We start from the raw sequence: 13,229 nt of genomic DNA, 5'->3' as shown, positions 1-13,229 counted from the left end.
CTAAGTGTTGTTAAAAGGAGCAGATTGTTTCTTTTCCTTAGGAAGTGACCAGCCTCAGACTGAGCATTCACTGGGATGTTTTACTAGCAGCGACTATGGGTGCGGTTAAACAATCATTTCCAAGTGGGATAAACAGATTTCTGAGTATAAAAAAGAAATCTCTAGGCAGTCTGAAGATTGGGAGGACTGAATAGTCCTACACAAAATTCTAACTGCAAATAATGCTCAACGTAGTCATTATGGGGCAAGACTCACGTCAGGGTCCACACCAAATGCCTCTTCTTCAGGAAACCCCTTTTCTGAATGACCCCTTTGCCTCCGTCATGGATGTGGTTTATCTTTTCTTTGAACCTATATGGGCACTTATTCTGTGTGAGGCAGTGTTCCTGAAGTTGGTGATACAGTGACAAACGAAATAGTCAAGATCCTCTCCTCAAGGAACTTATATTCTATTGAAGGGAGACAGTAAAAAACCAATAAGCAAATAGGTAAATAAGACAGTTGCAGGCTGCAGTAGTGGCTCTGAAGGAGAGAGGACAATGTACCCGAGAGTAACAGAGTGTAGACAGGGAGTGTGCAATAAGTTTGGTGGTCTGGAGGCCTCTTCGCAGTGACCTGTGAACTGAAATCTGAAGACTAGGGCAGAACCATGCAGAAAGAAGGGAAGAGCACATATTGTTATTGTTGATAGTAGCAGTTATGTTGTGTTCAGAGTCCTACTGGATAGTAAACTCATTGGGCACAGAGACCGTTGTATGTCCCGCAGCATCTGAATTAAGCTTTCAGGTAGGGTATGCTCCAGGAAACACTTGGTAAATTAGATAAATCATCTTGATGGCCATAGGAGAGAACTATCATAAGATGCTATTCTGCAGTGTTCTTTGAATGAGAGTCCAAAATGCTAGATTTTGAAACTTCTGGAATAAAGGATTAATGTTTCATTAGATCTGTTGTCACACAGTTGTGCTAGTGTCTTGTAAGTGTAACAGCACCTGAACAGGAAAGTAGGCAGCCAACTGAGTGATGCTTATACAATAGGAGCTGTTTATTCAGCTAGTCATTATATTCTAGAAAACACGCATGACTCAGACACTCTGAGCACAGACAGCTGGTTGAAAGTCTCTTCTGCAGGTCAGGTTTAAGGGGTTTCACATTGCATTTTGGCATGTAGAACATACTGTTACTTAATTATTCTCACTGTCTCCTGTGAACTCTTCCTTCATGACTTAAATGAGGGAAGAAAATACTTTCTATTTTTATATTAGCATAAAACCAGGGAAGGTGAGAGCTGGGAGGGACTAAGAAGAGAGGAATCATTGTTATCATCTGGAGCAAGACTACCTGAGTTCGTAGTTCTGCTGCTTACAAGCTGTGTGATCTTGGGCAAAAGATTCAACCTCCCTGTGATTCAGTTTCCTTATCTTTAAAATAAGGATCATAACACTAGTGATCATCAGGTTGAATTAATGCATGTAAAGTTCTGTGAAAAGAGTTTGGTACATATAAAGGTTATAAAAAGTGTTTTACATCATTAGCTAGTTAAAAGGTCGCAGACTCCCCATGGACCTGATTTATTCCGTCTATCAGTTGACTTGCACACTGTTTCCAGTTTTTTTCAGAGTTGACAACGTTGAGAAATAGAATTATTTTATAAAACAGCTAGATTTTCTGCTTCTTTTGAAAAACTAAGAAGTCTGGCAACACTGGCTGCCATTGGCATGGCAGCTATTAGCAGTATTTGAGCCGTGGCCATCCCTTTTATAGAGTCTATCCTCTGCAATTGACTATAGTCTCCACCATTCTTTGTTGCATCCCTCACATGAGGGGCTGCCCATTAATATTAACAGCCTACAGGTATTGAGCTTGCTACCCCCACCTTCTAGAGCAGAAGAGTTCTGCACAGATCTTGCATTCGTGTTGGATATGCCAAGTAGGGGTGAGGAGCAGGCAGACAAATATCTATGCAGAGCAGTTGCAGTGAAAAACATTCCTTAGCCAATCATACTCTCTTAATATTGAAATCCTATAAAGCAAATGTGTCAAAGTTACAGTCCATGTAATACAAACTTTAAAAAAGGCTTATATCACAGCCTGTAGTTTGAATATCTCTATTGAAGTGTCTCATCCATTATTCCCAGGCATTTACTTCTTGAAAACATTCATTCTCTTCAGTTCAAGCAACGCTTATTGTTTATCATGCACCCGGCACTTCCTCTGTTAACAGAGGACGAGTGTGGTTAAATCATTAGACAATAAGCTCCTAAGGAAGGGACAGTGTCTTAACCACACTTGTCCTCTGGGACAAAGAGAAAGAGAAAAGTAGAGAAGACTTGAGCATACATGTTGGCATCTCTTTTCTCTTTCTCTTTAACTTAAGGAGCATTTATGTCACCCAAAATCCACTCCCAATATGGGACTGTGAAATGAATTTTAGTTAATAAACATAAATATTTTTATACTGCAGAAGTTTTTATTTGAGCCATAAATTTTGTAAAGTGACTTTTCTCTCTCAGGAAATCCTTTCTTTGATTTTTGCATAAATGACAACAAGCAAACCACAAGTAAAGTCAACTTTTCCCCCTCTGTCTTGTAGCTTTACTAATGAAGAGAATTCGTTTTGAACTTGAGGGTGGAATATACCTTGTTGGGAAATTGTTTCAGAGTCCTGTTGAATGTTTAAAGACATGCTGGCAGTTGGAGTTTCCATAATGTAATCTAAGCAGTCATTTCCTGGGAAGGTTCCAGACTTGCTGAGTCATTAATTTAGCATACCAGGTTAAAAAGCAGAGTAAGTAGGTGTTCAGTGCATATAATTTTAACTTTGGCAGTAATTTCAAATGAGACATTATTAGCATAAGGATGTTACAGGTGCTTCAGAAAACCGTGGACTTTAAAAATATTTTAATCTCTATAATCTTTATTTTCTTTAAACTCTAATCCTGGCTTTCAATTGCAGCTTTCATCATTTTTCTCTTCTCATATTGTCTCCCATCCATGAGGTGGTTCCTCTTATGCTGAGAACAGAAAAGAGACCTTTATACTTTATCATCTATAATTTATCAAATTGAATCCTTTACGTAATCCATCCCAATACCATATATTATAGTGATGTCTTCTCACAAAAGTTCCACACCTGTAATTTGATCCAAACTCCCCCACACAGGAAAAAAAATCAATTCATAGGCCCAATGGCTAATGTAAAAATGTAAATTTTTAGATGCACATTCTCCTGCATATCCTTACCATAATTATAGAGAAGGGAATTTTAAATCTGTTCTGAGAGTTTTGAGCCAGTCTTTGGTCTGAACATAATAATGAAGAAGAATGAAACAAAATGTAGCTGTTCTCTTTCCAAAGCATTTCAACTCTCCTCCCTATTCCCGTAAAAGACAATCATGCCTCAGACGGGCCAAGTTCACCAAATGCACGGTGCCAAACTGGAGCTGCAAGTAATGGTGGAAGTTAGTTAACTTAGTAAACCTGGTAAAACCTTCACTGGTGTTGATGGGTAAGGAAGGATTTTTCTCTTTACTAGAGCTAACTTTTAAAAAAGATCTTATTTAAAGCTCTAAAATACTGTACACATTATAATTAAATATACAACTAAGTAAAAAAATGAAATGGAGTAAGTTTATGAGGAAACAAAGCAATCATGTGTCTCTTTACTTTGAACAATAATGCATTACATGCCAGAAGGACTGATTACTTAAGCTGACGTTACCCTTTGAATCACTAAGTCTGGTTTCATGTCGAAGTTATCTTAAAGTCCAGGCTACTTGGATTTAGATCAATGAGATATTTTATCATCTATTTCCTTTAAAATTACCAATTTCTGAATTTTTGCCTGCTCTGTAACTTGATACATCAAACAAAAAATACTGTAATTACAGCTTTCTGGTGTATTTACCTTCAAACAAAACTTCACATAATAATTGAAATTACATATTTTTTTCCTTAAAATAGGAACCGAATATTAATTATTAATGAAAAATATATCACTGATTCTGAAAATCCTTAGAAGTGTTTGGTTTGCATTCAAATCATTAGAAATGCTTTTAAATGGATGATTTGGCAGGATTACAGAAATGGGGGTTCTTAAACATTTATGTCAACAATGATATATATATATATTATAAACAAATGTATGTACAGGGCAATGGCCGTATTTCAATATTTCATAGGCTCTTGTTTTTCTGTTTGTTTTATAATCTGTTATATATCAGTGAAGGCCTTGTTTCACATTTGGATTGAAGAATGGATGAATATCTTGTAAGCATTTACAGAGTCATCAGATAGTGACCCAGTCTTCCCTTTTCTGTTAGATTCTTAGATTTGCCCCATGGTGGGGAAAAGTACATGCAAATGAATGTGTGCACACTCCCACGGAATATAATTCTGAAAACAAAGCTTCAGAAGGCTTCTCCACTCTCCCTTTCCCAAAGTGCTTGTAATTTAGTAAAGTTAGACAACTCAATCTCTTTCCAACAGTCGATCTGTTCCCATAGGAAAGGTGCTGCGCATGCACCCCATCTCAAGGTTTTAAAGCTTTGCTTTTTCATTTAGAAATATAAGCCACATTGAAAATGATTAATTATACTTGGAACTATAAGAAAAGGTAAAGATATGCATGTCTAGCCGTGTTGCTAGCTGATTTTAATTTTAAAATGTCGTGAATGGCGGGAGGCCACTCTTTATTAATGCTGTTAAAATCTTAAATTGTTATTAAATCTTAAATGCTATTAAAGTCTTAATTTCTGACACTATAAATTATGCAGTTTGTGAGTTGTTATTCTGTGCCAAGGACACATATGGCTGTGTGAATCTCATCATTGCCTGAGTGTGTGTTTAGTGCAGTCTCCGGGCCACAAAGTATTTATTTTCCCTAAACACATGTAATGTTTTAAAATTCCTTATGTAATCCTACCTTGAAGGTAATAAATGAAATGACTTCTCAAGGATAATTCTAGTTCTTGTAGTTATGGCAGTGTTTATGTGAATGTTACCATATTGGATGAAAAGAAAACATTCAGTTTATCATACTGCATCTCTCTCTTCTAAGGGAATTTGCCCCTTGGTAGAGTGAATAGTCATATGTCAAACTGGCTCTGATAATACAGTCCTGAATTAGGTATCTTAAATTAAGGAAAATAACTAAAGAGTGATTTGGTCAACTTTTCATATAATTTTCCAAATCTGAGAACATTTTAAGTCTGCTAAGAAAGTGCGACATCAGGTCAGTTTTTGTCCTGAGTGTTGAAACTTTCCAACTATGGAAAAATATCACTTTTAATTTTAGTCTGTGCTTAAAACTGGCCGGTTGGCTACAGTTACTCAAGAAGAACACATAAAACAGGGACCTGACTCTGTGGATTTGATTATTTTTCAATTCCATTGAAGATATTTATTCAATATATTTATGGTTCTGGTTTGGCAAAGCTTTGGCCTGTCTTTGAAAGCTCGCTAGATGTCTCTGCAAGAGTTGAGCCTTTCCAGAGTAATTGTGCTTTATAGTTTTCTTTTATGGAATTCTAATTTTAAATCTAACTGTAGACGTAATATCCCTAGGTAGAACCTCATCTCAAATTTCTTTTTATTGCAACTAGTGAATCTGCGAATCAAAATTTCTCCATTTGACAATAAGTGGTATAACCTTTTGGTGCAGATAGACATTGAAATGAGTGGAAATTGTATATAAATAGGATTTATTTTTCATCTCATCAGTAATTATTCCAAATTAGAAATTACTGAGTGAGTTGATAATACAGGGATTCTGGAGGTGAACAAATGTGGAGTCATGTTTTGCCTTCACTATTTACTAGCATTTGACCCAGAAGAATGTATTTAAACTTTATGAGCTTACACGCTCAACTGTAGATAACAAGGCCTATGTTATAAGGCACCTAACACGATGATTACTAAGAGTAGGAACTTAAAAAATGAGATAATTATAAAAACTATGAAAAACTAATTCAGCTTGTCTTTTATTCTCATGATCCCAAAATACATTTTTTCTGATGTTTCCCAAGTGTGTTTCCATGATATCAAGAGATACCATGAAATTGTCCATAAATGTTGAAAACACAGTTAACTTTAATTAATTTAATTTTTTTAAATCTATGGACTAGGCCGATTCAATAATTCCAAAATGAGAAACAAGAAGGCACAGAGGTATACTTACAACCAAAACCCCAATGTTTGTGCGTGCTGTATAGTCCATTAGTCACTATGTTTTTAAGTTATAAAAATGATAGTATAATTTTAACCCTTTACTTTTATATGGTTGAAGAATAAGTTTAAATCATTGTTTTTTCTTTGAAGGAATCCAAAGAAACTCTAGGCACCTTTCAGATGAAGTGCCACGTAGGGCAGACTGGGGGATTACTTTTCATTTTCTGTCTTCCTGAGCCATGGGCATTTTCTAACCATGTGCTTGTCATACTTTAGAAGATGTCAATGAAGTAATATGTGCGATGGGATTAAGAATCCTTTTTTTGTTTATTTTCAACTTTATATTTCTGTATTAAAACCAATTAAATTACTTTTTAAAAGCCAAAAATATTTGAAAGTCCTAGAAACAAGGTTGAAAAATTCTGATCTCCAAGTCTCTTCTTTGTAGACTATAAAAAGAAGGTAACTCAAATAAGAAATTGAAGGGGAATAAATTACTTTAATGAACAGAAATATAGTTTTAGTTTATTTCTCTCGTATTCTTAAGGATCAAACCACTACATACAATGTTAAAACAAAATGTGATTTCAAGATGCATAAATAGATAAATCAAGGAGTCTCTTACATCTTATTGTCCTTTATTATTTTTCAAACATCTAGCAAAAGTCACCATCGGAGTCATTTATTGGTCGAGAGAAGAGGTCGAATTCTCAGTCCTACATTGGACGGCCAATTCAGCTCGACAAGATTTTGATGTCTAAAGTGAAAGTGCCGCACACGTTCGTCATCCACTCCTACACCCGGCCCACGGTGTGCCAGTACTGCAAGAAGCTTCTCAAGGGGCTTTTTAGGCAGGGCCTGCAGTGCAAAGGTAAGGATCATCTCGCCACCAGCCAAAGTCGGATCCTTAAACTAATCCTCATCCATTTGAAATGACTGTGTTTTTTGTTTTACAACTTCTCTTTCTGATGAATACTCGGATTTTCTTTTAAACATTGTGATTAGATTGCAGATTCAACTGTCATAAACGCTGTGCCCCGAAAGTACCCAACAACTGCCTGGGCGAAGTGACCATTAATGGAGGTGGGTAACGCTCAGCAGGCACGGCCCTGCTTCTTCCCTGGTGGAGAGTGTGTCCGTTATGACTGAGCAGGATTTTTCACTTTTATTGTTTTCTGTTCAGATACTTGTGACTCAGCCCGGAGTAAATTATGGCCTTAGTTTGTTCCACTTTACTGTGGAAAAGCTCCCATTCCAGCTCAATGAGTTTTGATAAAAACCAGAGACTTGTTCAGTTTCTACATGGTGAACAGGTAGTACTGAGATCTTGGATGTCCAGAATTTCTTCCCTAGCTCTCTTATATTACATGCCTCTCCTAGTTTGCTCAGAAATGCGGAAATTGTTGGCTTGCCTACAAGTTACAGCTCTGTCTCTTTTCCTCCATCCTCATTCCAAGCAGTGAGACAGAAGTTAACTTTTCTTCCCTGTCTGTGACAGAATGGAAGAACCACAGAGGAATAATCACCTGCTTCCTTCCTCCTTCTAGTTACTTCCATTATGGATGTGCTCATTAACCTGCATCTTTAATAATAATAAAAGGAACTTTAATTTAGCCAATTAAAAATACATATCATTTTCTGCATTTGGGAATATTCCTTTGGGAAAACTCTTAGCTGCATAAAAAGATTCCTAAGAAAAATGTCATGTCCTAAAGGGACAGCTTACATTTTCTTCCCAAGTAGTATTTCTAATGGATTCTTAGGAAAATATTTGACTTACTATCCCAGGCTAACCTTCTCCATAGACAGTGAAGTGCTTTATATCTTCAGTCTGATATCCCTCTGGAAAGAAAAATGGAGATAGAATACCAGAGAAATAAGCTAAGTATTTTCATTACTAAAACATGGAAGAACAAGTGATTATCTTCACTCTAGATCTTTCTTCTCTAGAAGAAATATATACCTAGAAGAAGAAGATGATGATGATGAAGGGAAGTCTCTCCAGGAAAACATTCCCATACTAGTTTCTGCCTTGGTGATTCATGAATTAGCTGCCAAAATGGAAAGCTTGGCAATCTTCCCACTTTCTGTGGCGTGTGGTATTGACTTTGTTCAGGTCCAGGAAATGTCTTGATAACTAGAACTAAAGGGAAACAGTGAAGTTTTTGATATTCTTGATTACTTTGAAATTGCATTTCCCCATGCAGTTAGAAAATTTTGGTAAAATGTGAATTTTTCAAGCTTGTCAGGCTAGGGTCTCTGATCAATCAATTTTCTAATTTTAAAATAAGTTCTTCACATTAGTCATTATAATTTGCTGCATTACCATAAACTACATAATGACAGAATTCAAAATTACGTCAAATATCAAATATCTTAGGTATTTAAAAGCTGCTGCTTCTGTGACCCATTTTGATATTGGAATCCATGATTTAAGAAGTCACTGGAATCACAAGAATCAATGACCCTGAGTCTTCTTGCCTGTGAAGGTTTTCCCTCATCCTCCCATGTATTTCTTTTTCCCACCAGGGCTGCATTACTGAAATATGATTGGTTTCCTCTTGACTTGTATCTGATAGCACTTTGTGACACTTTGCTTGTGTCCCGCCATGGCTTCCTTCTAGGGCTCTCCATGACTTTTCATGTTTTTAGACTTAGGAACTTAGGGGCATGACAAGCATCTGCTTGTAAAATTATATATTCATCCTTTCACAAATTCAGATACTTATGTACTAAAATAAAGAAGGAAAGTGAAAGAAAAGATAAAGTTATCTCATAACTGTATATTTTAGGGCTTCCAATTGATTTGTTTTAGGATTGGCTAACTTTCTCTTAAGTCGTGGCTCCAGGATTCCAGGCTTATCTTCATGGGTGCAAAACAATTTTTTAGATTTGCTTAGCCCTGGGGCAGAGTCTGACGTGGTCATGGAAGAAGGGAGTGATGACAATGACAGTGAGAGGAACAGCGGGCTCATGGATGACATGGAAGAGGCAATGGTCCAAGATGCTGAGATGGTGATGGCAGAGTGCCAGAACGACAGTGGGGAAATGCAGGACCCAGACCCAGACCACGAGGACTCCAACAGAACCATCAGGTGAGGGCTGCACTCCCAGCCTTGGTCCAACAATGGAACTCCAAGGGGTATTACTTTTTAAAGCTTTTGATATTTTAATGTATCATAAAAGTATGTGTATTATAAAAGTGTAATATATTATTAAAGTGTGTGTTTAATTTGTTGATGAATGAGCTGGATACTGTCGAGGAGTGGAGTGCCTTTGGAGTTAGGAGGTCTGGATTCAGAAGTACGTGAAATTTTATGTTTGTGATCTAATTATTGATTCTTTTTGATTACGGGATGATCCTAATTTTTGATATCAGAGGTCAGCACACTATGGCCAAATCAGGCTGCTGCCTGTTTTGTAATAAAGTTTTTTGGGGGATCATAGCCATGCCCATTCATACTGTCCACAGCTGCTTTTGCACTGCAGTGGCAAAGTTAAGTATTCTGCAAAGCCCAAATTATTTTTTACCTGGCCCTTTACAGAAAAAGTTTCCCAATTATTTTGTTATATTATAAAGTGTATTCTGATTTATATTATAAAGTGTATTCAAACTTTTGTGTCTGTTTTACAAATGCCATATTCATTGACAAACTGAAATTGTTCACAAGAATACAGCAATAAAATAATTGGATTTTTTTTCCATTTAGTGGTGTAAGAGACATTTTTTAAATACTGGAAAATATTAGTCTTATGACCCAACTGTCTTTTGAAGATGTACATTTCTTTGCTATCAAAGTGTGAGGGGGCGGGAGAGTGTGCTTGCATATATGGATGTGGGGGAGGGGAAGAAGAGAGGAAGAGAGAGACAGGAAAGAAAGAGGAAGAAAGAGATGAAGGATTGACAGAATTCCATGAGCAGATTCTAATTTTTATGAAATTATCCAGAGAGAGACTCAAATTAATCTTAAATGTTATCTACTATCTATAAATGATGAATATTTTGCCTGTAATATATAATAAGTAAGTAAATAAGCTTTCATGTGTGATTCTGAATATGTGGCCTCCGTTCCCTAAGACAATAATCTATCTGATGTTTACCCAAAAACGGAACACTATATAGTTCAACATGAAAACTAAGGTGCTTATTATCCTGCCTCAGGCTTTTTAAAGTGTATCTATAAAGTGCCTATCACTCTTCAGAGAAATCTAGATTCTGAACCATGGTACTCTGACAATACACTTCACTAAAAATGGGATGTGAATTCTTTTTGACTTTCACTTTGAAATAGCTGAAGTAAAATTTTATGCAAGAAAGGACGATCTATGTCTAAAAACAATCTTTTCCTGTAATATTTTGACTTCTCAAGTCCCTCAACAAGCAACAATATCCCGCTCATGAGAGTAGTGCAGTCTGTCAAACACACGAAGAGGAAAAGCAGCACGGTGATGAAGGAGGGATGGATGGTGCACTACACCAGCAAGGACACGCTGGTAAGCCCCACGGCAAGCAGCTTTCTCTTGTCTTGCGAGCTTTAATTAGAGGAGTTGCTAATACCCTGGGAGGACCGTGGGATGTCTGAGTTACCAGGAGCAAACGTCAGCACAGACTCGGCCTAGTGAATCAGGTGGGGCTCATTAGCGGACTCTGGGTGTAGGAGGTAGTTGAGCAAGCCACTGAGTTCAAAGAAAACATAGACAGCAATCTCAGGGAACAAAACCATTGACCTCTACTGCTTGAGATGATCCCCAAACAACTTGAATGTCTGTCATTTTATAGCCATCAAGAAAATAACAGTGTGGCTTTCAGAATGCTCCTCCGTGGTTCAGAATTTTTGTAAAAAACACTGCATTTTAGGGAGAAAAAAAACAATGACAGCTATTATATACTTCTTAAATCTCTAATTAAATGTTCACTTAAAAACTGACCTATTCAGGAAAACAGTAATCCTGTACTTTATTAGATAAAAGACAGCACATTTTAATTCTTTAATATAATCTGAGTTGTTCGCTACCCCAGGTTTTCCTAATAGTTGATGAATGAGGTTGTGCATAAGAGAGAAAAGATTTGATTTATGTTCCCATTAAACCAATTGACATTTGGTGATAAGCTTCTTTCTCAGTTACTGGTGGTATTTTCCTCATCACCTCCTATCTATCGGATCTCCATCATTTCTTTAGATAAACAGACACCTGTAACCTAATTGCTTTGTCGATAATCTCAATCATCTCTGCTGGAGAGAGATTTACATGATTTACTGCAGGACTCAATTGAATGTCATATAGTTCTTCCCAGACATGGCGTAAAATATTTAAAGCATATTTAGTGTATTTTACTGGTCTAAGATTGGTTATGCAAGGGACCGAGCATAATGTTGGGGCTCTTTGGTCTAAAAAGATGAAAACACAGACACGCACACACACACATACCCGAAAACCATGGGACATATACCTAGAGTGAACAAGGACCTGATCACCAAATCATGGAAGTTTCGATCTGTAGTGAGCTTAAGAGGTCAAGTTATTTGAAGCATTCCCCTGACTTTGTTAAGTTGATGCCGTGGAGTCAAACATGCCATCCAACAAAATATTCTTTATAAGTTCTGCTATAACATTCAGAATTCTTTCATCTCTAATGGAAGCCAGAATACCTGGCTGGATCAGCATTCCTTATGTTCTAAAATAATGAGAATATATAAATATTATATCTCCTACTAAGCCTTTTTATGATTTTACAGATTACAAGTCCACTTTTAGCTCTTCAAGCAGTCAAATAAGTTTAGAAATGGTGTTTTCTATTTACTTTGCATGAATTAAGGCCAGGCACTGCACTGGGTGCTGATGCGTCATCTCCTCTATCACTCGTAACTCTGACGTAGATGTGGAAACTTATCGCACATTCGCTAGACAGATTCTGAAATTGAGTGAGTCTTTTGGGCCAAAGCCCTTGCACTTTCCACCTTCAAATCTTATGTCCCCATAAAATGTTTTTATTTGATCAATCTTGGGCATTTTTAAAGTTTTTAAAACATCCTAAATCTAACTTCTGTTTCAGCGGAAACGGCACTATTGGAGGTTGGATAGCAAGTGTATTACCCTCTTTCAAAATGACACAGGAAGCAGATACTACAAGGTAAGGCCTTTCCTTGGTTGGGGTCTCGTGACCCCTCTTGCTTTCTCATGGGCATGTAGACTATCAGAAATGCAAAATACGTCCAACGGACAGGACTGGTTTTGTGCTTCCACCAAGAGATCTGTTTTCTTCTCTATAGTTTACGAATTTAGGGAGAATCAGGTTGTGACCCAAGATACTTATCTGTGAATCTCAATTTTCCCTGGGAAGTACTTCAGGCCCCATTGGATGGTTCTGGGGAGTGGCAAGAAGCTTAATTGAGTATTTTAGCAGAGATGTGTGATTTACCCAGAAAATTCAAGGTCACAGCAGGTTAGCGAAAAGTAAATTCCTGAAATGCACCACATCCAGATTTTTTAAAAATAATTTTTTTGCATCTATAGTCTTCCAGCACATCATAGGGCGTCAAGAAACATTGTCTGATTTCACCGCGCACTGCCAATATTCGTAAGGAGCACTTTCCGCTAGAGAAAAATTTGGCAACCGTTTTCATTCTGTCTCTCTACATGGAATAATGCAAATGTTACGTAACATATCCCCCAGTATAACATGGTTCCAAAGAAGCTCATAGTGAAAAGAGTATATACTTGCTCCTTCGAAATGAATGCAGGCTCAGGCATACTTGATGTGATTGCCTATGGCCACTTTCCAGAGCGCTAACAGAAAAAGGAAACCTCAGTAATTTTGAAATTAAGAATTTGTTTTAAAATTTCTTATTTCTCAGTAATTCCATACCTCCTGGAAGACAATGTAGTGATTAATTTTTTAGTATCAAAATTGTCTTAAAAGCAACTGCTTTTAAAACCAATCTCTGTGGTTTTCTTCACTAAGACTATTCACTTGGCTAGATTTTTATATTAACATCTGTGGAATCAAATTTTATGATTCGTTTTCAGTGCCTTAAAGAATAGTTAAATTTCTGTGTGTG

The 13,229-nt window shown here is 36.9% G+C and overlaps 1 protein-coding gene across 7 annotated transcripts in view; it reads left to right on the top strand.

Moving 5' to 3' along the window:
* Positions 1-13,229, top strand: part of PRKD1 (protein kinase D1) — a 289,465-nt gene that overhangs the window by 229,743 nt on the left and 46,493 nt on the right. For all 7 annotated transcript variants that reach the window (XM_070504191.1, XM_070504187.1, XM_044765419.2 and 4 more), the window contains 5 exons: positions 6,829-7,039; positions 7,174-7,251; positions 9,059-9,263; positions 10,539-10,662; positions 12,224-12,301. In XM_070504191.1, the coding sequence (XP_070360292.1) occupies positions 6,829-7,039; positions 7,174-7,251; positions 9,059-9,263; positions 10,539-10,662; positions 12,224-12,301 (696 nt within the window). The remainder of the gene's footprint in view (positions 1-6,828; positions 7,040-7,173; positions 7,252-9,058; positions 9,264-10,538; positions 10,663-12,223; positions 12,302-13,229) is intronic.

Source organism: Equus asinus, chromosome 2, assembly GCF_041296235.1.
Source record: "Equus asinus isolate D_3611 breed Donkey chromosome 2, EquAss-T2T_v2, whole genome shotgun sequence".
Classification (NCBI taxonomy): Eukaryota; Metazoa; Chordata; class Mammalia; order Perissodactyla; family Equidae; genus Equus; species Equus asinus.
Note: the sequence above shows the minus strand (reverse complement) of the source record. Positions and strands in the feature narration are given on the sequence as shown.